This window comes from Doryrhamphus excisus, linkage group LG10 (genome assembly GCF_037039965.1).
Source record: "Doryrhamphus excisus strain RoL-2023G ecotype Guam linkage group LG10, RoL_Dexc_Guam_v1.1, whole genome shotgun sequence".
In the NCBI taxonomy this organism is placed as follows: domain Eukaryota; kingdom Metazoa; phylum Chordata; class Actinopteri; order Syngnathiformes; family Syngnathidae; genus Doryrhamphus; species Doryrhamphus excisus.
Window position 1 is genome coordinate 3,390,472 of NC_136366.1, and position 27,420 is coordinate 3,417,891.

A 27,420-nucleotide genomic window follows, 5' to 3' on the forward strand; every position below is an offset into this window, starting at 1 on the left:
AGGAGAAGAAGAAAAGCAGCTTGCTAGTGATGCTAGTAGAAGACAATGGAGTCTTCTTACAGCGTGCTCGCAGTCTAACGCAGTACATGCAGGCGCTGCGTTTGAGTACGTGCGCGTACTGTGTTAGTACTGCACGATGCGTTCACGAGTGTGGGTTAAACGACAACGCGTTAGCTAACAACGAAAAGCTATTTCCCAGCACTTGATGCTAACAAGGGGAAGTTCCGCTCTAGTCATTGTTAGTTATCGAGGAAAGCTTTTTTTTTTTTCCCGCGTCTCGATTTGACTTGAAGACGGACTTCATCGGTATTCTGAGGCGAGGACCCGACAAATCAAAACCGATGGCACGCAGTCAAATATCAAAACTATCTTTGGGAATCGGAAACACTTTGATTTGAAAATAGTCCAAATACGGTGCCGGTTCTTCAGACCCAAAAGCGTTAGCGTTAGCCTCTTAGCTAAAGGAGTCAGCTGATGTAAAGCGTGCAAACAGACTCCACATAGAAGTGTGTGGTGTGTCACATGACACAGCCGAGGGACAAAGAGGAAGCAGCACCTTGTGGAGGTGGACAACGTCATCGCAGCTAAAGAAGGCTAGTGAGTGCTATTTGAGTCCGACATGGAGTCTTGGACTGTGGTGTTGAAGATCTGTGTGGCTGCAATACAAAATCTGGGTCCATCGTGGCATTCGGATGCGGATCTTCTAGGTGGCCTGGTCCAGGGCTCGCAGCAGGTCACAGCCCTGGAGGAGGTGCAGGTTGCCCTGCAGCGGCACGTTAACCTCGCAGTCGTAGCGGGTCAACTCAGGCAGACCGGAGGACTCGAATGACGGACCCAGTAAGCGACTGGCAAGACCTGGAAAGAAGAAGCAGATGTTTGTTGGATTAGTCAGGTCCAGGTTCCAGCAAGATAATCTGCACGTAAAACTATAAGTTCACGTAAATCTGCATCCACGTAGTGGTGACTCAATGGATAGCCGGGACACTATAGACAGATTCCAGCCAGTGAATCCGCACGTAAAACTATGAGTTCACGTAAATCTGCATCTACGTATTGGTGACTCAATGGATAGCCGGGACACTATAAACAGATTCCAGCAAGAGAATCTGCACGTAAAACTATAAGTTCACGTAAATCTGCATCCACGTAGTGGTGACTCAATGGATAGTCGGAACACTATAGACAGATTCCAGCCATGGAATCTGCACGGAAAACTATAAGTTCACGTAAATCTGCATCTATGTATTGGTGACTCAATGGATAGCTGGGACACTATAGACAGATTCCAGCAAGAGAATCTGCACGTAAAACTATATGTTCACGTAAATCTGCATCTATGTATTGGTGACTCAATGGATAGCCGGGACACTACAGACAGATTCCAGCCAGGGAATCTGCACTTAAAACTATAATTTCCCGTAAATCTGCATCCACATATTGGTGACTCAATGGATAGCCGGGACACTATAGACAGATTCCAGCCAGTGAATCCGCACGTAAAACTGAGTTCACGTAAATCTGCATCTATGTATTGGTGACTCAATGGATAGACGGGACACTATAGACAGATTCCAGTCATGGAATCTGCACGTAAAACTACCCGTTCGTGTAAGTCTGCATCCACGTAGTGGTGACTCAATGGATAGCCAGGACACTATAGACAGATTCCAGCCTGGGAATCTGCACGTAAAACTATAAGTTCACGTAAATCTGCATCTACGTATTGGTGACTCAATGGATAGCCGGGACACTATAGACAGATTCCAGCAAGAGAATCTGCACGTAAAACTATAAGTTCACGTAAATCTGCATCTACGCATTGGTGACTCAATGGGTAGCCGGGACACTATAGACAGATTCCAGCAAGAGAATCTGCATGTAAAACTATAATTATTCTCTCTATAATGTCTTTTGGGTGTCAGGTTTTTGTATGCTCTGGTTTTTGTCGGGAAGGTGGAACAGACTATTGACAAAAACTGATACACCCCAGGAGGTCCACACACAAAAAGACTTCATCTTCACCTGACATACTTCCTGGATACTGAGACTTCCTGTGTTGTTGCAGAGTTCCCAAACACGGAGTCCTGTTGTCCCCTCTCATTCCGCCTGGACCAGAACCTAAAAAGACCAAAAGACAAAATCCAGCTGAGAACTGATGGTGGACTTCCTCCTGCCCCATAAGAGGTGAGCTCATACCAGGCATGCTGCTCCTCATCTTCTTCCATATGCTTTCTGACGTCTTACATTCACCCTGAAGAACACACATACACGTCAGAACCATGACCACGAACCACTGCACTAGGTGAGGTATCGGGACAACTCCAGGAAGTGAACCGTGAGGACTACATCTTTCCCCAAAGTGTTCCCAGAATGTCGGAAGCATCCGATCGATCACAGTGCAGTCGTACTTTGTGTCGTTGTGCTTGATGGCGAGCATCAAGAGGAACTCACCGCCATCTGAGTGAAGGAGCGTTTCATGGCGTTGTCCATTCGCGGAGGAGGACTCATGTCTTTGTAAGCTCGTCCAAAGTCCTCCATGACGTCGGACCTGCGTACACACACATTAAGAACGGCGATCGCTCCTGGATTCTTAGGAATTGTTGCAAAGTTCTTGCGTTCCATCACCTCTCCTTGTGCAGGATGTGCTGAAGGTTCTGCTGGCAGGACGCTTGAAGGTCTCCAGATAAACGGTCCAAGCGGTAACCTTTGTTGGTGTGTTGGTGATACGTTAACAGAGGATCAGGGGGCCATTGCAGGTTCTGAATGCCCCCCATTGAAGACAGAGGGGTGCTGGCAGGTGCCCGGTACGGCGGGTTCTGCATCTGCCCCATAATGTAAGACCACACCCTTGGGTCCAGCGTCGCCTGGCTGGAGCCGCTCTCCTTCCCTGAAGCCCAGGAGGAGGTGGCGGTGGGTTGGGACCCGTAGCGGCTTTGCTGCTGAGGGGGCGAGGAAAGCGGCTGGAAGAGACTGGCGATGTTGCTGAAGCTCTGCTTGGGGGTCTGCTGGGAATGAGGGAGGCCACTGGCGCCGCCACCCATGGAGCCCCCCATGGACATGCCCACTTCCAGAGGTTCAGAGTCTGGAATGATGGGATTGAGCTGGAAGTCTTCACCGTCCATCGGGATGTAAGGAGCCAAAGTCTCCAGGTCAAAGTCACTCAGGTCCCTCTGAAAGAACACAAGATGCTCTGATACCTCCACCAAGGAGTGTCGGTGTAGCAAAAATCTATTTGGTCCGAAGAACTTCTTGAAGGATCAACAAAGACTGAACAGATAATGTAGGTCTAGGTCTAAGGTCTAAGTAGAAGAAGAGACACGCACATACCTCGGTGCTAACGGGACTGTTGGCCTCTGTGTCCAGAGCAAAGAGCCTTTCTGTGAGCTCCACCTTCATGTCGCTGTCAGCCGGGCTGTAGTAGTCACCCGGGCTGCTGGGCTTTGGTGAGACCAAAGAACCAAAGAAGAAAATCAGGATTTGGGTAACGAGCACAGATGACATCAATCCGGTATCCAGACCAGCAAAACAGGCCACGAAAACCCCATGTCGGTCCCATCCTCACCGTGGAGCAGCTGCTCAGGCTCGGAGTTGCGCTGCACGGCGACGGGTTCTGCTGGGCGGTGAAGGTGCCCGCCATGTTAACCGTGTCCCCTGCGGCCGGTGGCGAGACAACGTTGTGGGCCTCACTGGTCCAGCACGGTGGTCCTGGCAGGTGCCTGGCAGCAGTGGACTGAGACCTGTATGCTAACTGCTTTGCGGAATCCTTGAAATGAGGACCACCTGCCAGAAGGAATCAGGATTTAGGCTCCAGTCTTAATCCCCGCCTGGTAAAACCCGTTTACAACTTTTCACTCAAAATACAGTAAAGGATGTTGAAGTCAGACCGAAGTCCAGGCTAATGATGGTGTCTCCGGGCGTGGGCGCCAGCTGGGCGAGGTCCTCCGGTTCCTCTTTGAGTTTGGTGAAGTCTCCGGCCTCCCCGCACACTCCTGATACTGCGTCGGTGAAGAAGTTGCCGGCGAGACGAGGCTTGAACAGAGACTCGGTTTGCTCCAGGGAGAAGATGGTGGACTTCTCCTCGATGTCACTGCGGGACGAATGAGATGTCTTTCATGGCTTGGTCGGGGGGGGCTTCTTGGTGTCTTAGCGTCTCTTACCTGAGGACGTAATTTACGCAGACGATGCACTGAGGCTGAGAGTTCCGGTTGTTGTAGATGACGGTGCCCTGGGTTTCTACCCACACGTAACCTCCGCTCTTTGCCAGCATGCGATACTGACCACACACTGCCTGGCCTTTGGTGCACACTGCAAGGCAAACATGCTTTAAGATGCTTTAATACTTGACATCGGTACAGTGGATGGGTGGCTAGAAATGCTGCTAATCTAATAGAACGTTGGGGGTTTGAGTACTTTGAGGGTTTGCGTGGGTCCAAAAAATAAAAAGACTAGTAAAAAAGAAAAAAAAGCAGGAAAAAAAAACTGAGACCATGACCCATTAACCTGGCCCCCCTCTCAGCTGGAGCCTATCCGCCCTGAGAAGACCTGCATGATGATACTGTGTGTGTATTGTATCGTTTCCATAGTAACTAAGGCTCGACTGATACATCAGCCGGCCGATATTTGCGTTCTTTACTTGAATCGGTATCGGCCGATACGCGCGTGGGTTCGCCGATGTATTTTTTCCGCCGCATGATTTACAGACAGGCATCCACCGGGCAGCTTTGTGTTGCCGGAAGACCCTGCAACACACGCAGTCGCGGTACCCCATCCCGCACTGCAAGAGTAGTGAATCACAACAAGCGTACTTTTTCAACTTTTATTCATTCATTCATTTTCTACCGCTTTTTCCTCACGAGGGTCGTGGGGGGTGCTGGAGCCTATCCCAGCTGTCGTCAGGCGAGAGGGGGGTACACCCTGGACTGGTCGCCAGCCAATCACTGGGCACATATAGACAAACAACCATTCACACTCACATTCATACTTATGGACAATTTGGAGTGGCTAATTAACCTAGCATGTTTTTTTGGAACGTGGGAGGAAACCGGAGTACAGGGAGAAAACCCACGCATACTTATTATATACTATATACTATATACTAGTACATACGGTCCTCATTCATCGCCATGGTATGTCCCACATCATAAGATGAGCTTACGTTCACCTCCCTACTAGTGTGGAAGTGGCGTTTGAAACACCTGTATCGTCCCCACATCCACACACATTCCATGGATTCCTTTTGGAATTTACATATGGAATATGTTGCCACAACATCGGAAACCTCTTTACCACCTTCAATCACCTACAAGTTTTAACATGATTAGAGCCTTCTATGCATGAAATAACACCCCTATAGTCACGTTTACACTCTTACTAGCCAATATAGTAGACAACTAAAGAGAAAATTCATTCATTAATTTTCTTCTGCTTATCCTCACAAGGGTTGCAGGGGGTGCTGGAGCCTATCCCAGCGGTCTTCGGGCGGGCGAGAGGCGGGGTACACCCTGTACTGGTGGCCAGCCAATCACAGGGCACATATAGACAAACAACCATTCACACTCACATTCATACCTATGGACAATTTGGAGTCGCTAATTAACCTAGCATGTTTTTGGAATGTGGGAGGAAACCGGAGTACCCGGAGAAAACCCACGCATGCACGGGGAGAACATGCAGACTCCACACAGAGATGGCCGAGGGTGGAATTGAACCGTGGTCTCCTAGCTGTGATGTCTGCACGCTAACCACTCGACCGCCGTGCAGCCCATAAAAAGACTAGTTAAAAAAAAAATAGATTTCTATACCTAGAAAAAAATGATGATAATGTGTATGTATTGTATCGTTTCCATAGTAACCTACACAAACAGGTCAAGACAAAGTCCATTTAAATACGGACTGTACAATTTAATGGTTTTTGCCTGTAGTGTCTCCTTAGACCTTCAGTCCTTAGCTATGTACTTTTATGTACGTGGGGTGACAAGCAGTGCTGAGGAGTCCATGATGAGGAAGAAGAGGTACACACAATAATGTGTGTGTGTGTGTGTGTGTGTGTGTGTGTGTGAGCCCTTACGGTTGTGGTGGCTCTTGGTGACGCTGTCAGAGTCCAGGGCATGATAGAAGTCGTAGACGGAGCGGCCCAGCAGATCATCAGGGGTGTAACCCATCAACTCAGTCACTCTGCAACACACACAAGAACAAAACAAGACAAGAACATTGTCAGGAACTTTGGAGGTTGCCTAGAATGTGAAAAGCCTAACCGAGACTGAGATCTGACGCCCTTCGGTGGACGTTCTCCTGCTACAAAATTCCAAACAAGGAGGATTTTTCCGCCTCCCGTTGGTCCACTGTGCCAGTGTGTCCCCTAACGAGCCCGAGCACCTTCACTGACCTCATTCACTTCACCGGAACAGCCATTAAACCAAAAAAGGCAGAAAAGAAAATGGGCCCTTGTTTGTCGACCAGTCACGCACAGATGTGCACACGCAACACACACATCCACCCACAACACACAATACACCCCCCCCCCCAAAAAAGAAACCTTTGTCCTACACGAGCAGCTTGAAAAGATTATCAGTGTGCGTGCACAAGCTTGTGTAACTCCAACTAATGTGTGTGTGTTTATGTGTGTCACTGCAGCGTTGTGGCCTCTTTGGAAATGTGCAACCAAGAAGAAGAAGAGGAGGAACGAAGGCTCACCTGTCGTCGCAGTAAGTGAACTTCATGTCCATGCTGTGTCTGCTCAGGAAAGTCCGGCTGTCGAGGGGCGCCTCGATGTTGGAAGGGTGGGGGATGGGCTCGCACATCAGCACCGTGCAGGTGAGCGGTGGTTCGCATAGCAGCTGCGAGGGGGCGCTGTTGTACATCTTCAGGTGGCCCGTGCAGTGCAGCACCTGCATAAACAAGATTTAGTTTGTACACAATCTCGGACTTTAATAAAAGACACCTAAATAAAGATAATAATAAAGTATAATAATAATAATAATAAAGACACCTAAAAACACGCTAGAGCCCCCGTGACATTTTAAACGCCCCTGAAACGAGCAACCCTTCATGCCTCTGAGATGGCGACACATGCAAACACTTCAGCACCCTCTAGTGGATGTCACGTGCTACATACGTGTTGTGTCTTTCTCACCTTCCAGCTGGCAGACTTGAGGTTAACGGTGCGCCCCCTATTGGTCACGGTGCATTTCATCCGCATGAAGAAATCCCGCTCGGTGCTTTGCTCTTTGTTCTTTTTTTTGAAGCCGCTGCCTGAAAAAAATGTTCACGATTTGAAAATGAATTTTAGATATTTAGCTATATAGATAGACTTCCTTTATTCTTATTGCGCAATAACACAGCAGTGAAATTGCCAACAAAATGTCGTTGCCTATAATAATAAATATATAAATAATAAATAATAATAATAATAAATAGATGACATCAAATATGAACAACAATGTACAGCGTAAACAGTAAATTGCACAAATAATTTAAATAAATTTGAATAAATAATAATTTAGTTTTGCGTGTATATTTAATATTTATATATATTTATTATATATTATAATAATAATACATTATATTATATTATTATATATTATAGTTATATATATATATATATAATATTTAATATATATAATATTAAAAAAATATTGCTTGACTGGTGTCAGAGGATGTCTTCCTATTGGAAACAGTAAATTGAACAAATAATTTCAATAATTTTGAGTAAATAATAGTAATTTAGTTTTGCGTGTATATTTAATATTTATATTTATTTATTATATATTATTATAATGATAATTTATCTTACATTATTACATATTATATATAATATATATTAGAATTATTATATATATAATATTTAATCTATATAATATTAAAAAAAATATTGCTTGACTGGTGTCAGAGAATGTCTTCCTATTGGAAACAGTAAATTGCACAAATAATTTAAATAATTTTGAATAAATAATAATAATTTAGTTTTGTGTATTTAATATTTATATTTATTTATTATATATTATAATAATAATAAATTATATTATATTATTATGTATAATATATATTATAATTATTATATAATATTTAATATATATAATATTTAAAAAAATATTGCTTGACTGGTGTCAGAGGATGTCTTCCTATTGGTACAGTAAATTGCACAAATAATTCAAATAATTTTGAATAAATAATAATAATTTAGTTTTGTGTGTATATTTAACATTTATATTATTATATATTATAATAATAATAATAAATTATATTATTATATATTATATATAATATATATTATAATTATTATATATAATATTTAATATATATAATATCAAAACAAATATTGCTTGACTGTCTTCCTATTGGCTGACAGCAATCACATGACACCATCTGTGCCGCTCCTTTATTTCCATCCGTACAACATGCAGTCTTTCACTTTTCTTTTAGGGTTTTAGGTTCACGATGTGACACGCACATGCACGTGCACACACGCACGCACGCATGCATGCACGCGGGCACATACATGACGAGGGTCAGGGTTTACGCTTAAGTGCGTCTCTTTGGCAAAAACGTAATTAGGACACTCAGTGTTTGTGCGCGCGTGTGAGACAACAACAATAAAGCAAACCAGATTGCTCTGCTTGTGCAACTGATAAGTCTTATCAAAAGGTATGTGTGCCATGACACACACACACACACACACACACACACACACACACACGTCTCGCTAGGCTTCTGTCATGCTGCCATGATGCTGTCATGAGATAAAGGATGTTATGTAACATGTGAGGCCTTACGTTTGACCCACCAGCACATTGACTGAACGCCAGCTGCAACACAGCAAGTACACTGACACATTTATTTTACCTCACATATTATTTTTGTATTCATTCTTCTTCATTCATGATAATGATTGTAATTTTTTTAATTAAAAAAAAAATGTTTTTTAATTATTTTGTGAGTTACCACATTTTTTTTGCAGGATCTGGCAAAAGGACAGGGGGGGCGTAGCCCCCTGGAAATGAAAAATAAAATAAAATAAAAAAAAATCAAAAAAACAAATAAGGAACAAGAACCGGGATATAACTTCAGATATTACTTAAAATCAGCAGGCCAGCAACCCCCCCCCCCAAAAAATGCTAAGAATTGAACCAGTTATGTCATTGTTTTGTGCTACGTTTGTGCTATTTTGTGCATTTAAATGAACATTTTTTCAACCTTTTTGATGTTGAGTTATTACAGAGTTGTTCCATTTTATTACATAGGTCAACAAAAGGTCGGCCAGCCCCCTCCCCCCAATGCTAAGAATTGAATCACTTGTGTCATTGATTTGTGTTACGTTTGTGCTATTTTGTGCATTTATATGAACTTTTTTTTAAACTTTTTGGATTTTGAGTTTTTACAGAGTTGTTCCATTTTATTACATAGGTCAACAAAAGGTGAGTCCCCCCCCCCACAATGCTAAGAATTGAATCACGTGTGTAATTGATTTGTGCTACGTTTGTGCTATTTTGTGCATTTAAATGAACTTTTTTTTTTCAACTTTTTTGATTTTGAGTTTTTACAGAGTTGTTCCATTTTGTTACATAGGTCAACAAAAGGTGAGTCCCCCCCCCCCCACAATGCTAAGAATTGAATCACGTGTGTAATTGATTTGTGCTACGTTTGTGCTATTTTGTGCATTTAAATGAACTTTTTTTTTTCAACTTTTTTGATTTTGAGTTTTTACAGAGTTGTTCCATTTTATTACATAGGTCAACAAAAGGTCACCCCCCCCCATGCTAAGAATTGAATCACTTGTGTCATTGATATGTGTTGCGTTTGTGCTATTTTGTGCAGTTAAAATAAACTTTTGTGCAGCTTTCGTTCTTTTTTTTTGCGGTTTTAAAGTGTCATTTTTTTCCTTCCTTTGTTTGTGCTGTTTTGTGCATTTAAATATCTTTTATTTGTGTCATACTTTTGGAGGGATCAAAGATTTAATTTTCCACTGATTACATAATCAGGGGGATGACATCATCTCTGATCTATGTAATAAACTGTAATAACTCTGTAATAACGCGGTATTAACTGAAAAAGACAAAAAAAAACATTCATTTGAACTGCACAAACACGGCACGAAAATGACGAAAATGGTTGAATTCAGAACATGTTGGGGGGGGGGCTGGTTGACCTTTGACCAGACTATTTGACCAGAGGTTTGAGTGAGGTGGGGGGGGCAAACGTCACACAAGTGTAAACGGTCAATTTGTATTAAGTTTGACAGCATAACAGAAAACGTTTGAGTCTTGAATTATGTCGCAAAAAATGTGTTCATAATTGTGATTTCTCCATATATGGAAAAAATGGTGAAAAATATCCAATTTTTTCTTCCTATATTGGAATATTTCTTTGTGTTTATATATTGAAATGATATAACTTCCATTCATACGCATTGACCCAAATTAGAGGTCCAAAGAAAAACACTGACTGTTGGATTTGAGGCTGAGGTTCTCTCTGATCTCCTCGTGGTCACACGGGTGCGTGAAGTCAAAGATGCTGTGACCCGTCAGCTCCACCTGCACACGGAAACAACCGCGATAGCACGCTAATGTGGCCATGCACACGCACGTGTGTGTGTGTGTGTGTGTGTGTGTGCGCACCTGTGTGAGCCCCATGAATTTGTTGATGTTTTCCGACAGGAAGATCATGTCGCCGTCAGACGTTACCACGGTGATGAAGCCCTCCAGAGATTTCAGGTACAAGCTGCTCATCTGCTCGTCCTCATTGCCTTCGCAGCCTGAGGGCGCACGCACACACGCACACACGCACACACACACACACACACACAAGGGTGATTATAAAGGGTGCAGCTGGTATGTTTGTGTGTACATGATACACTTCTGTGACCTTTTTCTTCTCACAACAAAACAAACCAGCACACATGTCCTCCATGTTGGTGTGCATGTGTGTGTGTGTGTGTGTGTCCAGAGCTTTCTCACAGGCCCCACGGGACTTGGGGACTCTGTAGTCGGGTCCAAAAGGCTGCCTGGCGGGCGGCACCTTTGGCCCACATATTTAGCCGTGATTAGCAGCCATTTCGGAGCCAGTTGCACTTTTTCCTCTGTGTGTTGTTCTTGTGTTGCGTAATCGTACTGCTTGATCACATGATCCTTTGCACTTTGACGGAACACTGCGGCGTTTACATGAAGTTCTTTTTGCAGGGGATCAGAACTCAGTAAACTTCATTCTGAAGGCGGACACTTCAGTGGAAAAAACACGACACAGTCAATCCACCAGCCAATGACAAAATATGCAATAAAAATGTCTGTTTTGTCCTCCACCACCTTTTCTCAGATTTCCTAATGCATTCTCCTCTGATTTTGGATCAACATTTGCAAAAAAAAAATGATTAGATTCAGATCCAGAATCCTACCTTTCTCTCTTCAATTACCATTGTTCACTTGCAACACTGGGCTGCACGGCGATCTAGTGGTTAGCGTGCAGACCTCGCAGCTAGGAGACCCGGGTTCAATTCCACCCTTGGCCATCTCTGTGTGGAGTTTGCATGTTCTCCCCGTGCATGCGTGGGTTTTATCCCACATTCCAAAAACATGCTAGGTTAATTAGCGACTCCAAATTGCCCATAGGTATGAAGACAACTTGCCCGAAGACAGCTGGGATAGGCTCCAGCACCCTTGCGACCCTCGTGAGTATAAGCGGTGGAAAATGGATGAATTTAGAATTTCATCATAAATAAACACATCTGATTTTGAGCTGACACAAAATAAACATAGAAACATGTTTATGTCAGCTGCCCGAAGACAGCTGGGATAGGCTCCAGCACCCCCGCGACCCTCGTGAGGATAAGCGGTAGAAAATGAATAAATGAATTTAGAATTTCATCATAAATAAACACATCTTATTTTGAGCAGACACAAATAAACATAAAAACATGTTTATGTCAGCTGCTCGAAGACTGCTGGCATAGGCTCCAGCACCCCCGCGACCCTCGTGAGGAAAAAGCGGTAGATTTCGAATTTCATCATAAATAACACATCTTATTTTGAGCCGACACAAAATAAACATAAAAACATGTTTATGTCAGCTGCTCGAAGACTGCTGGGATAGGCTCCAGCACCCTTGCGACCCTCGTGAGGATAGGCGGTAGAAAATGAATGAATGAATTTAGAATTTCATCATAAATAAACACATCTTATTTTGAGCAGACACAAATAAACATAAAAACATGTTTATGTCAGCTGCTCGAAGACTGCTGGGATAGGCTCCAGCACCTTCTGCGACCCTCGTGAGGATAAGCGGTAGAAAATGAATGAATTTAGAATTTCATCATAAATAAGCACATCTGATTTTGAGCTGACACAAAATAAACATAGAAACATGTTTATGTCAGCTGCCCGAAGACAGCTGGGATAGGCTCCAGCACCCCCCGCGACCCTTGTGAGGATAAGCGGTAGAAAATGAATGAATGAATTTAGAATTTCATGATAAATAAACACATCTTATTTTGAGCGGACACAAATAAATATAAAAACATGTTCATGTCAGCTGCCCGAAGACAGCTGGGATAGGCTCCAGCACCCCCGCGACCCTCGTGAGGAAAAAGCGGTAGATTTCGAATTTCATCATAAATAACACATCTTATTTTGAGCCGACACAAATAAACTTAAAAACATGTTTATGTCAGCTGCTCGAAGACTGCTGGGATAGGCTCCAGCACCTTCTGCGACCCTCGTGAGGATAAGCGGTGGAAAATGAATGAATTAATTTAGAATTTCATCATAAATAAACAATCTTATTTTGAGCCAACACAAATAAACATAAAAACATGTTTATGTCAGCTGCCTGAAGACTGCTGGGATAGGCTCCAGCACCCTTGCGACCCTCGTGAGGATAAGCGGTAGAAAATGAATGAATTAATTTAGAATTTCATCATGAATGAATGAATTAAAGGTCATTCATGTGAAAAAGTAACAACTCTGAAAAATGATTTTTGACACAAAGTGTACTTCCACCATTGTAACAACTTGTCAAACTGTGTGTGTGTGCATGTGTGTGTGCGTGCATGTGTGTGTGTGTGTGCGTGCACGGCAGCGTGTCGGCGCCACGGTTCGGGGCTGTTATGTCTAGCTGCAGTAATGCTAGCAGCCGTCCCAACGATGGACAGAGTTGTTTACTTCCTCTCCAATCTTTTTCTGCCATCTGTCTTTTCATCTGAACTCTCATCTAAACATCTAAACATCTAAACATCTCAGACTGTCCTCAGCCAACCTCACTGGCACTTCTGTCCTACGGCTTGTCCTTCTGTGTGTCCTCCAGTGTCCCAAAAAAAGTTCCTCTAACTTCTAACAAGCCACAAAGAGGTCACTAAACCAGTTCTTAGTCACATGTATCAGATATGAACATGCCATGAACGGTATCTCCATATTGTCCTTCTAAAGATCAACACCTACCTGTACCTGCGGCGGTGAAGAGCGTGCGCGTCCGCAGGAAGCTGATGGCCAGCCTCATGATGGACGCCTTGTCCAGGTGAGCGCTGACGCTGTGAGGTAGAGGAAGTTGGCGAGACAGCTCGTAGAAAACTTCCGTTTCTTTACTGCGTCGACAGCGAGCCGCGTCACGTGACTTCTCCTTGCGACGCTCCGAGCTGCTCCTGCAGAAACAAAACCGTGAGAACCTTTGGTCACATGGTAATAATACTCATTCATGTTACTGTTCTCATGAGCATTATTGATACTCATGCTAACTCGCAAACTAGAGAGCTAGTGACCTAAACGGTAGCCTTCAAGTTGTTTCCTTTAAACTTAAATCGCCAAAAACTTACCACTTCCACACGGATAGGGAGGATAACTATTAACAGTTATTTAACCTTTAACATGAACATTAATCAAACGTAATATTTTTTTCTGGGTACATGATACCATACGGCATCCATGTCAAACTTGCGCCGGCCGCACTAACATTAAACTTTCATATCAAGGCGGGGGCCTCAAACTAGTGTCCTGCGGGCCACATTTGGCACACGGGCCGCGTGTTTGAGACCCCTGGTTTGTGGTGTATGGATAAAGCACAACAGTTAGAAGACCGCACGTCCACTCATTCATTCATTCATCAATTTTCTACCGCTTTTCCTCATGAGGGTCGCGGGGGTGCTGGAGCCTATCCCAGCTGTCTTCAGGCGAGAGGCGGGGTACACCCTGGACTGGTGGCCAGCCAATCACAGGCCACATATAGACAAACAACCATTCACACTCACATTCATACCTATGGACAATTTGGAGTCGCTAATTAACCTAGCATGTTTTTAAAATGTGAGAGAAAACCCACGCATGCACAGGGAGAACATGCAAACTCAACACAGAGATGGGTGGAATTGAACCCAGGTCTCCTAGCTGTGAGGTCTGCACGCTAACCACTAGACCGCCATGCAGCCCAGTGTTGCAAGTGAGCAATGGTAATTGAAGAGAGAAGGGTAGGATTCTGGATCTGAATCTAATCATTACAACACTCTTTTTTTTTTTTGCAAATGTTGATCCAAAATCAGAGGAGAATGCATTATGTGGCCCCGAGGCCACAGAGGAAAAGACTTAGCTGACAGATAACGAATATCTTATCTTAAATGCCACATGAGTACATGTGCCTGTACTTTCAACTCATTAACCTACAATGATGCTAACACGCTAACACATGTGTGTGTGTTTGTACGCTACTCTTTGATGGTGTGTGTCCATTGTTGGTGCAGACAGTTGCAGGATGCCAAACAATGGCGGTGACCAGTCTTGTGATGTCGCAGCCACCCGTACGTGGCGTGCATGCGAGGTGAATGTCAATAGGCGGCCGACGCACTTTTGAAGGCCTTGTGCTAAAAATATTTCATGTTCAGAAGACGCAGCCTTAAAATGTAGTGCATCTGACGTACTTCCTGTTGGCAAGTCGGAAATATTTGTGTCGTTTTGCCTTTGTTGGAGCCTCCTACTCAGATACGCAGATACCTCAAATAGGCCTCCGACGCAGATGTAGTTCAAATATGAAAGACACAGTTAAAATATGCTGCTTATGTTACAATACTATTATTTACATGAATTATTAGTAACCATTGAATTGATTACAAATCTGATTGATGAATATCAAAAGTAGTATCAATAGTCAATAATTTTTTAAAACAATTTTATTATTTTTATTTTTATTTTAAAATTAATAATTAATTTAATTTTAATTTTAAAAAATTAATTTAATTTTAAAAAAATAATTTTAATTTTAAAAAATTAATTTTAATTTTAAAAAATTAATTTTAATTTTAAAAAATTAATTTTAATTTAAAAAAAATAATTTTAATTTTAATTTTAATTTTAATTTTAATTTTAATTTTAATTTTAATTTTAATTTTAATTTTAATTTTAATTTTGGGGCAGGATGGCAGCAATATGGGCTCCACTAATGATGCTCCTGATGTACTTGCCCCCCCCCCCCCGAAAAAAAACACCCTCACCTCTCGGCCTCGTGACCACGTGAGTGTCACGATTGCCAAAACGACGCCTGGCCGAACACAAAAAATTAACCCCTACCTTCCCCTTCGCCCGCAAGGCATGCTGGGTAACGCCACACCAGACTATATCATGAATGAGAACCGTTTAGGTCGTCTTTCTCAACAAGAATAGCGACAAAGCTAGCTAGCTAGTTACCACCACACATGTGGGAAACTCACCTTCCTTGCCCTCAATGACCTTTGACCTACCAGTCTTCTCTTCTTCCTGCATGTTTGCTGATTATGAACACACACACACACACACACACACACACAAACACACACAGGACCATGTTGTGATAACAAGCTGAGAGGCGATTATAGGAAACAGATCCCTGCAAACACAGCAGGTGTCTGTGTGAGCGTGCATGTGAGCGTGCATGTGAGCGTGCATGTGTGTGTGTGAGACACCCCACCGCATCTGCACATGATTGGCACACATTTTTTTCCATCTTAACACCACTTGGTTTGCTGCATTGCATTATAAATGTCATACTACCCCCCCCCCCCCCCACACACACACCTTTCCTTGCTTACAGTAAGTCTTCCTGTAGTTGTGGCGCCTGGCCGACACACAAACACAGAACAACAATACAACACTGGCTAATCTGTGATCCCCGGGAACACGGAGTTCTGGAAACACAGCCAAGCACACACACACACACACACACACATGTACGCACACGCACACCCAGCCAAACAAACCGCTATCCCGCTCAGGGGCCCCCAGCTTCAGCTCAATCAGGGGAAGAACGATGCAGGAGATTGCTGATCATTGTGATAGGCCATGAAAGACACACACACACACACACACACACACACACACACACACACATAAACAAACCGGCCGATTCAGAGGGGCACAGAGACCAAGGCCATGGCCGACACAGGTGGCCTTCGCAGACCAGACCACGAGTCAGAATACCAAACACCGTGATCAACGTGCTCCAAGACTCCAAGGCTTTCGTACGCTTTCTTCCTTCCACAACTACACAAATACAACATGTAGTATTACTACATAGAATACTTCATGTAAATAGCACTTATTAAATACAACATGTAGTATTACGACATAGAACACTTCATGTAAATAGCACTTATTAAATACAACATGTAGTATTACCACAGAGAATACTTCATGTAAATAGCACTTACTAAATACAGCATGTAGTATTACTACATAGAATACGTCATGTAAATAGCACTTATTAAATTTGACTTTCTTCCTTCCACAGCCAAATACAACAGGTAGTATTACTACATAGAATACTTCATGTAAATATCGCTTATTAAATACAACATGTAGTATCACTACATAGAATACGTCATGTAAATATCGCTTATTAAATACAACATGTAGTATCACTACATAGAATACTTCATGTAAATAGCACTTGTTAAATACAACATGTAGTATTACTAATAGCACTTATTGAATACAACATGTAGTATCACTACAGAGAATACTTCATGTAAATATCACTAATTAAATACAACATGTAGTATTACTACATAGAATACTTGTAAATATCAGTTATTAAATACAACATGTAGTATTAGTACATAGAACACTTCATGTAAATATCACTTGTTAAATACAACATGTAGTATCACTACAGAGAATACTTCATGTAAATATCACTAATTAAATACAACATGTAGTATTACTACATAGAATACTTGTAAATATCAGTTATTAAATACAACATGTAGTATTAGTACATAGAACACTTCATGTAAATATCACTTGTTAAATACAACATGTAGTATCACTACAGAGAATACTTCATGTAAATATCACTAATTAAATACAACATGTAGTATTACTACATATAATACTTGTAAATATCACTTGTTAAATACAACATGTAGTATTACTACATAGAATACTTCATGTAAATAGCACTTATTAAATACAACATGTAGTATTACTACATAGAATACTTCATGTAAATAGCACTTATTAAATACAACATGTAGTATTACTACATAGAATACCTCATGTAAATAGCACTTATTAAATACAACATGTAGTATTACTACATAGAATACTTCATGTAAATAGCACTTATTAAATACAACATGTAGTATTACTACATAGAATACCTCATGTAAATAGCACTTATTAAATACAACATGTAGTCAATATCTCTTTGCAAACATTTTATTAAAAAGAAATGTAATTTATTCAAAATATAATTGAGAAAAGTATATAGTTTATTTAAAAATATGTAGTAAAAAAGTAAAGTAAAAATATATAGTATAAATAATTATTTTTTAAATATTATTTATTTTTCATTTGAAAGATATTATAATATAAAATGTTATTTCTTCTAAAAGTATGAAACTCATTCATTAAAAGTACATGATTGAAGTTATATGATATTTGCACATATGATATTTATATCCACTATTTATTGATTCATGACATTGCTTATAAAAATATTGTTGTAATATAATGTATAACCAGGATGTATAAAACATGTTTTCAAAAATATCAATATCATGGTCTTTCTCCACATGCGTCAGCGTGTCACTCACACCGAGGAGACAAGGAGTCGGACTACCAACCAAACAGGAAGTCACACGATGATGACATCAATGGTGAGAAGCCACCAGACCCACCAGAGCAGACCAGATGACAAGCAGTCCTGGGAATCACTTTGTTCACTTCAAAGAACCGTTGATACGACTCCGCTACTTCATCAACGTCACATTGGACCAGCAAGATGGATGTACTTTATGTAGTATGTGTCACGTGTACTTTACGTACATCACATGTACCTTATGTACGTGTCACGAGTACTTTATGTATGTGTCACATGTACTTTCTGTATGTGTCATGTCTACTTCATCTACATGTCTGGTGAACTTCATGTATGTGTCACGTGTACTTTATCCACACATAATGTGTACTTTATGTACATGTCATGAGTACTTTCTGTACGTGACATGTACCTTATGTACATGTCACGAGTACTTCGTGTCACATGTACTTTATCTACACATGACGTTTACTTTATGTACGTCACATGTACCTTATGTACATGTCACGAGTACTTCGTGCCACCTGTACTTTATCTACACATCACGTTTACTTTATGTACATCACATGTACCTTATGTACATGTCACATGTACTTTGTATCACGCCTACTTTATCTACACATGACGTGTACTTTATGTACGTGTCATGAGTACTTTCTGTATGTCATGTACTTTCTGTACGTGTCACGTCTACTTCATGTACACGTCCGGTGTACTTTATCCACACATGACGTGTACTTTATGTACGTCACATGTACCTTATATACATGTCACGTGTACTTCATGGCATGTCTACTTTATCTACACATGATGTGTACTTTATGTACGTGTCATGTGTACTTTATGTATGTACTTCATGTTACATGTATTTTCTGTACATGTCACGTCTACTTCATCTACACGTCAGGTGTACTTTGTGTGTGTGTCAAGTGTACTTTATCCACACATGATGTGTACTTTCTGTACATCACATGTACCTTATGTACATGTACATTGTGTACATTGTGTCACATGTACTTTATCTACACATGACGTGTACTTTATGTACGTGTCATGAGTACTTTCTGTATGTCACGTGTACCTTATGTACATGTCACGTGTATTTTTTTATGTGTCATGTGTACTTTATGTACGTGTGAAGTCTACTTCAACTACACGTCAGGTGTACTTTGTGTATGGGTCACGTGTACTTTATCCACACATGACGTGTACTTTATGTACGTCACATGTACCTTATATACATGGCACGTGTACTCCATGTCATGTTTACTTTATCTACACATGACGTGTACTTTATGTACGTGTCATGAGTACTTTCTGTATGTCACATGTACCTTATGTACATGTCTAGTGTACTTCCTGTATGTGTCACGTCTACTTCATTTACACGTCAGGTGTACTTTGTGTATGTGTCCTGTGTACTTTATCCACACATGTACTTTATGTATGTGTCATTAGTACCTTCTGTACGTCACATGTACCTTATGTACATGTCACGTGTGTCATGTCTACTTTGTGTACCTAGCACATGTACTTCATGTACATGTCAAGTCTACTTCATCTACACGTCAGGTGAACTTTGTGTATGTGTCACGTGTACTTTATCCACACATGATGTGTACTTTCTGTACATCACATGTACTTTGTGTCACATGTACTTTATCTACACATGATGCGTACTTTATGTACGTGTCACATGTACTTTCTGTATATGTCTAGTGTACTTCCTGTATGTGTCACGTCTACTTCATTTACACGTCAGTTGTACTTTGTGTATGTGTCACGTGTACACACATGATGTGTACTTTCTGTACATCACATGTACTTTGTGTCACATGTACTTTATCTACACATGACGCGTACTTTATGTACGTGTCACATGTACTTTCTGTACATGTCTAGTGTACTTCCTGTATGTGTCACGTCTACTTCATTTACACATTAGGTGTACTTTGTGTATGTGTCACATGTACTTTATCTACACATGACGCGTACTTTATGTACGTGTCACATGTACTTTCTGTACATATCACATGTACTTCCTGTATGTGTCAAGTCTACTTCATCTACACGTCAAGTGAACTTTGTGTACTTTATCCACACGTGACGTGTACTTTATGTACATGCCAATCGTAGACACCCCAAAAGGCCGCAGCAATCTGGCATGACGACGTAATCTGTGCCAAGGATTAGAGCGACTTAACGGGATAGGAATGCCGCTCCTTTTCCACTTTGTCTGCGTCGGAGCGTCTCACGCCGCATGTTTGAAACCGAGCTGAAGAAAAGAAGAATCTGGTGCGTCTTTTAGCGTAACGCAGCGTTAGCTGGAAAAGTATTTCCTGTTGTTGAATCATTCTGACAGGAAGAGTTTGACGTCAACTGAGGCAACAAGCTAAGTCAGCTAGCCAAAACATGACGTCTTCGAGAACCCTCTTTAAGGTCACGTGACTTCAGGCAGCACACATGTGCAGGAGTGCACAAGAAGGCGATGTTCCGATGTCGTGAACGCCATCATTAGCAAGAAATGCCAACAATCCCGCCGCCATTGCAGGAAAGCTCCAAGATCCTCCCAGAAGACCAGAAGCGCCTGGACCTCAGCCAAGGCGATCCTGGCCCAGCTTCCATTCTGGTAGCGGAAAAGTGGGAGTCGATGGCGGTCAGGAAACAGGAAATGGCAAGGAGACAGAGTTCTGACGGAGGGGACCGGGACACACAGGGGGCCAAATGGGGACTCAGATGGGCGGCAAAGGCAAAGAATCTGCCAGAACCGCAAATGAAAAGCAAATGAGGCTCAGTAGAGGCCAAAGCTAAAATGTAGTCATGAATAAGTCAAGTCTAGCATTCTTGTGTCCAGCTTTTTCACGCAACCCGGCCAACTTTTTATATGATTTGATCCCAACGCTTCACCACCGAAGTAAAAGTAGCGCCTTTGTGCTTAGCCACATCACTACGATACTATGTACTACTGTAGTAGTAGTACTTGTAGTCATGGCAGCTCAGAGAAGACAAAGTTCTGGTACAAAGCAGAGTGGTGCTTTGGAATGTTTTCCTAATCATAGTGTCCTAAGCATCGCTTCCTAACCATAGTGTCCTAAGCATCGCTTCCTAACCATAGTGTCCTAAGCATCGCTTCCTAATCATAGTGTCCTAAGCATTGCTTCCTAACCATGGTGTCCTAAGCATCGCTTCCTAACCAGAGTGTCCTAACCATCGCTTCCTAATCATAGTGTCCTAAGCATCGCTTCCTAACCATAGTGTCCTAAGCATCGCTTCCTAATCATAGTGTCCTAAGCATCGCTTCCTAACCATAGTGTCCTAAGCATCGCTTCCTAACCATAGTGTCCTAAGCATCGCTTCCTAACCAGAGTGTCCTAACCATCGCTTCCTAACCATAGTGTCCTAAGCATCGCTTCCTAACCATGGTGTCCTAAGCATCGCTTCCTAACCAGAGTGTCCTAACCATCGCTTCCTAACCATAGTGTCCTAAGCATCGCTTCCTAACCATGGTGTCGTAAGCATCGCTTCCTAACCATAGCGTCCTAAGCATCGCTTCCTAACCATAGCGTCCTAAGCATCGCTTCCTAATCATAGTGTCCTAAGCATCGCTTCCTAACCATAGTGTCCTAAGCATCGCTTCCTAACCATAGTGTCCTAAGCATCGCTTCCTAACCATGGTGTCCTAAGCATCGCTTCCTAACCAGAGTGTCCTAAGCATCGCTTCCTAACCATAGTGTCCTAAGCATCGCTTCCTAACCAGAGTGTCCTAACCATCGCTTCCTAACCATGGTGTCCTAAGCATCGCTTCCTAACCATGGTGTCCTAAGCATCGCTTCCTAACCAGAGTGTCCTAACCATCGCTTCCTAACCAGAGTGTCCTAAGCATCGCTTCCTAATCATAGTGTCCTAAGCATCGCTTCCTAAGCATAGTGTCCTCAGCACTGCATCCTAAGCGTAGTGTCCTAAGCACTGCATCCTAAGCATAGTGTCCTAAGCACTGCATCCTAAGCGTAGTGTCCTAAGCGTAGTGTCCTAAGCGTAGTGTCCTAAGCGTAGTGTCCTAAGCACTGCATCCTAAGCATAGTGTCCTAAGCACTGCATCCTAAGCGTAGTGTCCTAAGCATAGTGTCCTAAGCATAGTGTCCTAAGCATAGTGTCCTAAGCATAGTGTCCTAAGCATAGTGTCCTAAGCATCACTTCTTAAGCATAGTCAGGGCTCTACATTAAAAACCAAAATGACTTGCCCACAGGGAATCCTTAAGGTGAGAACTACTTGCCCGAACTTGCCCCATGTAAAATGAAAAGACTGCCATAATGATATCATGTAATTTTTTTGTGGCATCACATGACAATCTCAAATAAATAAAATAATAAAATAAATAATACCTTACACATCGTAGTCGTAGTACGCAGTGATATTTATAAGTTGTGCACCACAATGAAACATTATTGAATAGACACATTTGTGTACTAGTAAATTGTTTTTAATCCAGAAAAAAAGCTCAATGGTCAAACAATAATTTGTGAAGCAAAGGTGAGAAAAATCCACAGAGAAATGGAAGCGCTAGATTTTGTAGCTTGTGCAAAATCAGCACTTGGTATTGGATCTAATGGGCGGTGTTTCATTGTGACCACTTCAAATTGTCACAGCAATGTGATTCACTCACCTGTGCCATCATTTGATTTGCTGCCGCTAATAAAATACTTGTTTAGGAGGCACTGGTTCATCACTTTTTGCTGTTTCCTTCAGAATTAGACCATGTTGGCAGCGACGCCATGATGGATGTTAAAACGCGGACTGTGGATTACGGACCGCGGTCTAAATAAACGATTCTGATTGGTCCATTGCAAGGATTGCTTTGCAAATTACCACCGGAATTACGCAGTCCGTGTTTTACCAACACCCAGCAAGAACCGCTTTAAAAAAACTCTTGGCAGTATGGCATGCTAAAGTACACTTGCCCCACGGGAATATCACTGATTAGATTTACTTGCCCCAATTTTGTTTTAACTTGCCCCGGGCCATCGGTACATCGTTATTGTCGAGCCCTGATAGTGTCCTAAGCATCGCTTCTTAAGCATAGTGTCCTAAGCGTAGTGTCCTAAGCGTAGTGTCCTAAGCGTAGTGTCCTCAGCACTGCATCCTAAGCGTAGTGTCCCAAGCATAGTGTCCCAAGCATAGTGTCCTAAGCATCGCTTCTTAAGCATAGTGTCCTAAGCGTAGTGTCCTCAGGACTGCATCCTAAGCATAGTGTCCTAAGCATAGTGTCCTAAGCACTGCATCCTAAGCATAGTGTCCTAAGCGTAGTGTCCTAAGTGTAGTGTCCTAAGCATTGCTTCTTAAGCGTAGTGTCCTAAGCACTGCATCCTAAGCATCGTGTCCTAAGCATAGTGTCCTAAGTGTAGTGTCCTAAGCACTGCATCCTAAGCATAGTGTCCTAAGCGTAGTGTCCTAAGCGTAGTGTCCTAAGCGTAGTGTCTTAAGCATTGCTTCTTAAGCATGGTGTCTTAAGCGTAGTGTCCTAAGCGTAGTGTCCTAAGCGTAGTGTCCTAAGCGTAGTGTCCTAAGCGTAGTGTCTTAAGCATTGCTTCTTAAGCATGGTGTCTTAAGCGTAGTGTCCTAAGCGCAGTGTCCTAAGCGCAGTGTCCTAAGCGCAGTGTCCTCAGCGTAGTGTCCTAAGCATAGTGTCCTAAGCAATGCATCCTAAGCATAGTGTCCTAAGCATAGTGTCCTAAGCCCTGCAGTGTAAAGTTTGCATTGGACTATTGGACTATTGGACTATTGGACTATTGGACTATTGGACTATTGGACTATTGGACTATTGGACTATTGGACTATTGGACTATTGGACTATTGGACTATCAGTCCATCAGTTAAGAAGACAAACACGCTGATGCTGCATCCATGACGTGATCATGTGACGTGTGCTTCTCTATGAGCACGCATGCTAGATATCATCACAACATCTATCAGTCTCTCTGCCACCAACCTGGACTCTGACCTCTGAATGAGGTCCAGTCGGGATCACGTGTGGGTCCTGGACGTATCGGACTTCCCACTCGGCTCCTTGCTGGTATCACATCATTGTGATACCATTATCACATGGAAGTGGGAATTGGGAAAAAAATTGGACTTCCATGATTCCTTGGGAAAACTACCTTGGTTTTTGTACGTTTTGGTTTTGGTCTGACCTTCTGGAACAAATGAATCATGTGTGTTGGCTCAATCAGGCGAGGTTTCTTTATTGATCCTTGACCAGATCGCCATCTTCCTGCCAAGTCATCATCAATCAAGCAACTTATCACAACCACGAGTACTTCAAGATGGCAGCCGTGACCGTCCAACACACACACAGTTTCCTTTGCAACCACAGACTGGGTTTCCCTAAAATGGCAGAAGTCTGTGCCGTGGCGTTATCCCAGTTTGTCAACTTGGCTTTTAGGGTGGGTGACAGAGGCCTCAGTGTGCTGGTCTTCTTAATACCTGCTCTGTGCAGGGTTTGGACCGCTCTCTTGGCGCCGAAGCCCGAAGTGACACCATAATTGCGCGTCTTTGAACATTGAAAACACAAAGCAGACTCGGCAAACACGTTCAACATGAGCTCATGCGGAGATCAGAACCACGGCCAGAAAGAAGAGAGCGAGCGGCTTGGACGCCCTCGAGCAGTCCAGGACCGTGTGAGCCGGCGTCACTGGATGAGAATCACAGCGAGCACACGTCAGTTCTACGCGCTTCCTGCTGGACCACCATCTTCTCTCTCACAAGGTCAAACAATTCACCTCAAACATCATTTCATTTGACGATGACCACTACATTCATGTATTACTGCACTCAATCATATACACCATATTTACCATACTCTACCACTATACTATACCACATATCCTTATACAATGTATCAATCTACTGTATATCTTATATATCCCTCCTTCATGGCACATTATTGCATAGAAAACCCGTTTACCACCTTCTAAATACACTTTTTAAACATCATTAGAGCTCTTTAGACATGACATAACAGCCCTACAGTCACCTTTACACTCCTACCACCCAAAATAGTAGACATAATAAGACATATAAGACATAGAAAAACTGTTTACCACCTTCTAAATACACTTTTTAAACATTATTAGAGCCCTCTACACATGATATAACAGCCCTATAGTCACCTTTACACTCCTACCACCCAAATAGTAGACATAATAAGACATATAATACATAGAAAAACTGTTTGCCACCTTCTAAATACACTTTTTAAACATTATTAGAGCCCTCTACACATGATATAACAGCCCTATAGTCACCTTTACACTCCTAACAATCAATATAGTAGACATAATAAGACATAGAAAACTCATTTACTACCTTCTAATTACACTTTAACATTATTAGAGCCCTCTAGACATGACATAGCAGCCCTATAGTCACCTTTACACTCCTAACACTCAATACAGTAGACATAATAAGACATAGAAAAACTGTTTATCACCTTCTAAATACACTTTTTAAACATTATTAGAGCCCTCGAGACATGAAATAGCAGCCCTATAGTCACCTTTACACTCCTAACACTCAATATCGTAGACATATAAAGCCACAGAAAACCCATTTACTACCTTCTAATTACACTTTAACATTATTAGAGCCCTCCAGATGTGAAATAGCAGCCCTATAGTCACCTTTGCACTCCTAACACTCAATATAGTAGACATATAAAGCCATAGAAAACCCATTTACTGCCTTCTAATTACACTTTAACATAATTAGAGCCCTCTAGACACGGAGTAACATCCCTATAGTCACCTTTACACTCCTAACACTCAACATAGTAGACACAATAAGACATAGAAGACATAGAAAACCCATTTACTACCTTCTAATTACACTCTAACATTATTAGAGCCCCCTAGACATGAAATAACATCCCTCTAGTCATCTTTACACTCAATATAGTAGACACAATAAGACATATAAGACAGAGAAAAAACATTTACTACCTTCTAAATATGCTTTAACATTATTAGAGCCCTCTAGACATGAAGTAACAACCCTATAGTCACCTTTACATTCCTAACGCTCATTATAGTAGACACAATAAGACATATAAGACGTAGAAAACTTGTTAACCACCTTCTATATACATGTTTTAACATGATTAGAGCCCTCCAAGCATGAAATAACACCCCTATAGTGACATTTACACTCATATTACACAATACAGCAGACATAACAAAAGAAAATAAGACACGAATAAGATTCATGCTCTAAATATATTGCTATAAATATATTCCAGTGCAAGGGGAGCTGGGGGGGGGTGACAGGAAGTGACATCAGGGACAGAGGAAAAAAACAAAGCATTTTTCCCATAAAAATCTTTCTCACTTGATTTGCTGCCAATGCCAACTGTCTTTGGCCCCATGGCGTGTTATTTAGAGTCAGTAAGCGTGTAAGGTGCTTTGCCGGCGGAAGGATACACCACACGCAAAGGGACTAGATTGTTAAGTGTAATATTCTTCCACAACTTAAACCAAACATAAAGTGGAACGAAATGTCCACGGAAATTAAATGTCTAAGCTAGCAGAATGTCACAGTAGCATTTAGTTAGGGTTCTTCTTAAATCCCAATTAATCTAATCGATATTACAATATTTATTATACAATATTTATTCGAATGTTGTTCGAACCACAACTACCTTTAATGATACATAATCAATAGCCGAAGAGTGAGCACATTAACGGTGATTGACTCCCGTTTGACAGTTTAGCAGCACTTTGGATCAATTTTAAAAACGTTCCTTCAAGTCAAATAATATGAAATGAAAAGAAAGTATTCAACAAGTATTTAGTATGTCGAACAATTAAGTAAAGAGTATGTGCTGTCAAGTGAAAGTAGTTCCTACCTCTTTTTGTCCTTGTTGGCCGTCATGTCGTCCTCAGTGGAGTCTAACAGTCCAAATCAAAGTTAGTGTTCGCCGTGAGGAGTCCAAATGGACCGGAGGAGGTACGTACAGTCTCAGAACACTGCCGAGGATTGTACAGCCTCTCCCGAACAGTGACACCTCCGCTGCTGCTCTTCTTCGGAACTTTGTCCTGCGGTACTAAACGTCCAAAAGCTGTAAAGACGTGAGGGAACCCGGACAGCAGAGTCCCGCCGGTGGCTGCTGATTGGCTGGAAGTCACAAGGGGAGGGGGAAGCGCGCTCAATCAGTGACCCCGCCCCCTCCGGCTCGAAGCCCTCCTCTTTACCTGTCCTTCACGTGGGTGGGAGGATTGTTGACGCTTGATTGACTATTTTCAAGTTGATTGGATAATGACGTCACACTAAAAGCTAAATAATATATTACATGTCTGTTTACATAGACGTATCTTTAATGTAGATGA

The 27,420-nt window shown here is 42.0% G+C and overlaps 1 protein-coding gene across 4 annotated transcripts; it reads right to left on the bottom strand.

Moving 5' to 3' along the window:
- Positions 1–628: 628 nt before the first annotated feature.
- epas1b (endothelial PAS domain protein 1b) lies at positions 629–27,164 on the bottom strand. Of its 4 annotated transcripts, none has more exons than XM_058064568.2 (16): positions 26,940–27,164; positions 13,431–13,624; positions 10,614–10,750; positions 10,442–10,529; positions 7,133–7,251; positions 6,694–6,887; positions 6,068–6,174; positions 4,158–4,305; positions 3,885–4,087; positions 3,563–3,780; positions 3,328–3,438; positions 2,626–3,170; positions 2,452–2,548; positions 2,197–2,251; positions 2,023–2,118; positions 629–855 (listed from the first exon to the last, which is right to left on the bottom strand). In XM_058064568.2, the coding sequence occupies exons 1-16, from the start codon at positions 26,963–26,965 to the stop codon at positions 704–706; spliced, it is 2,490 nt and encodes an 829-aa protein (XP_057920551.2). In that variant the 5' UTR covers positions 26,966–27,164; the 3' UTR covers positions 629–703. The 4 variants fall into 4 exon arrangements, with proteins under 4 accessions (XP_057920551.2, XP_057920549.2, XP_057920550.2 ...); XM_058064566.2 differs by having other exon boundaries at positions 2,626–3,197; XM_058064567.2 differs by having other exon boundaries at positions 13,425–13,624.
- Positions 27,165–27,420: the final 256 nt, after the last annotated feature.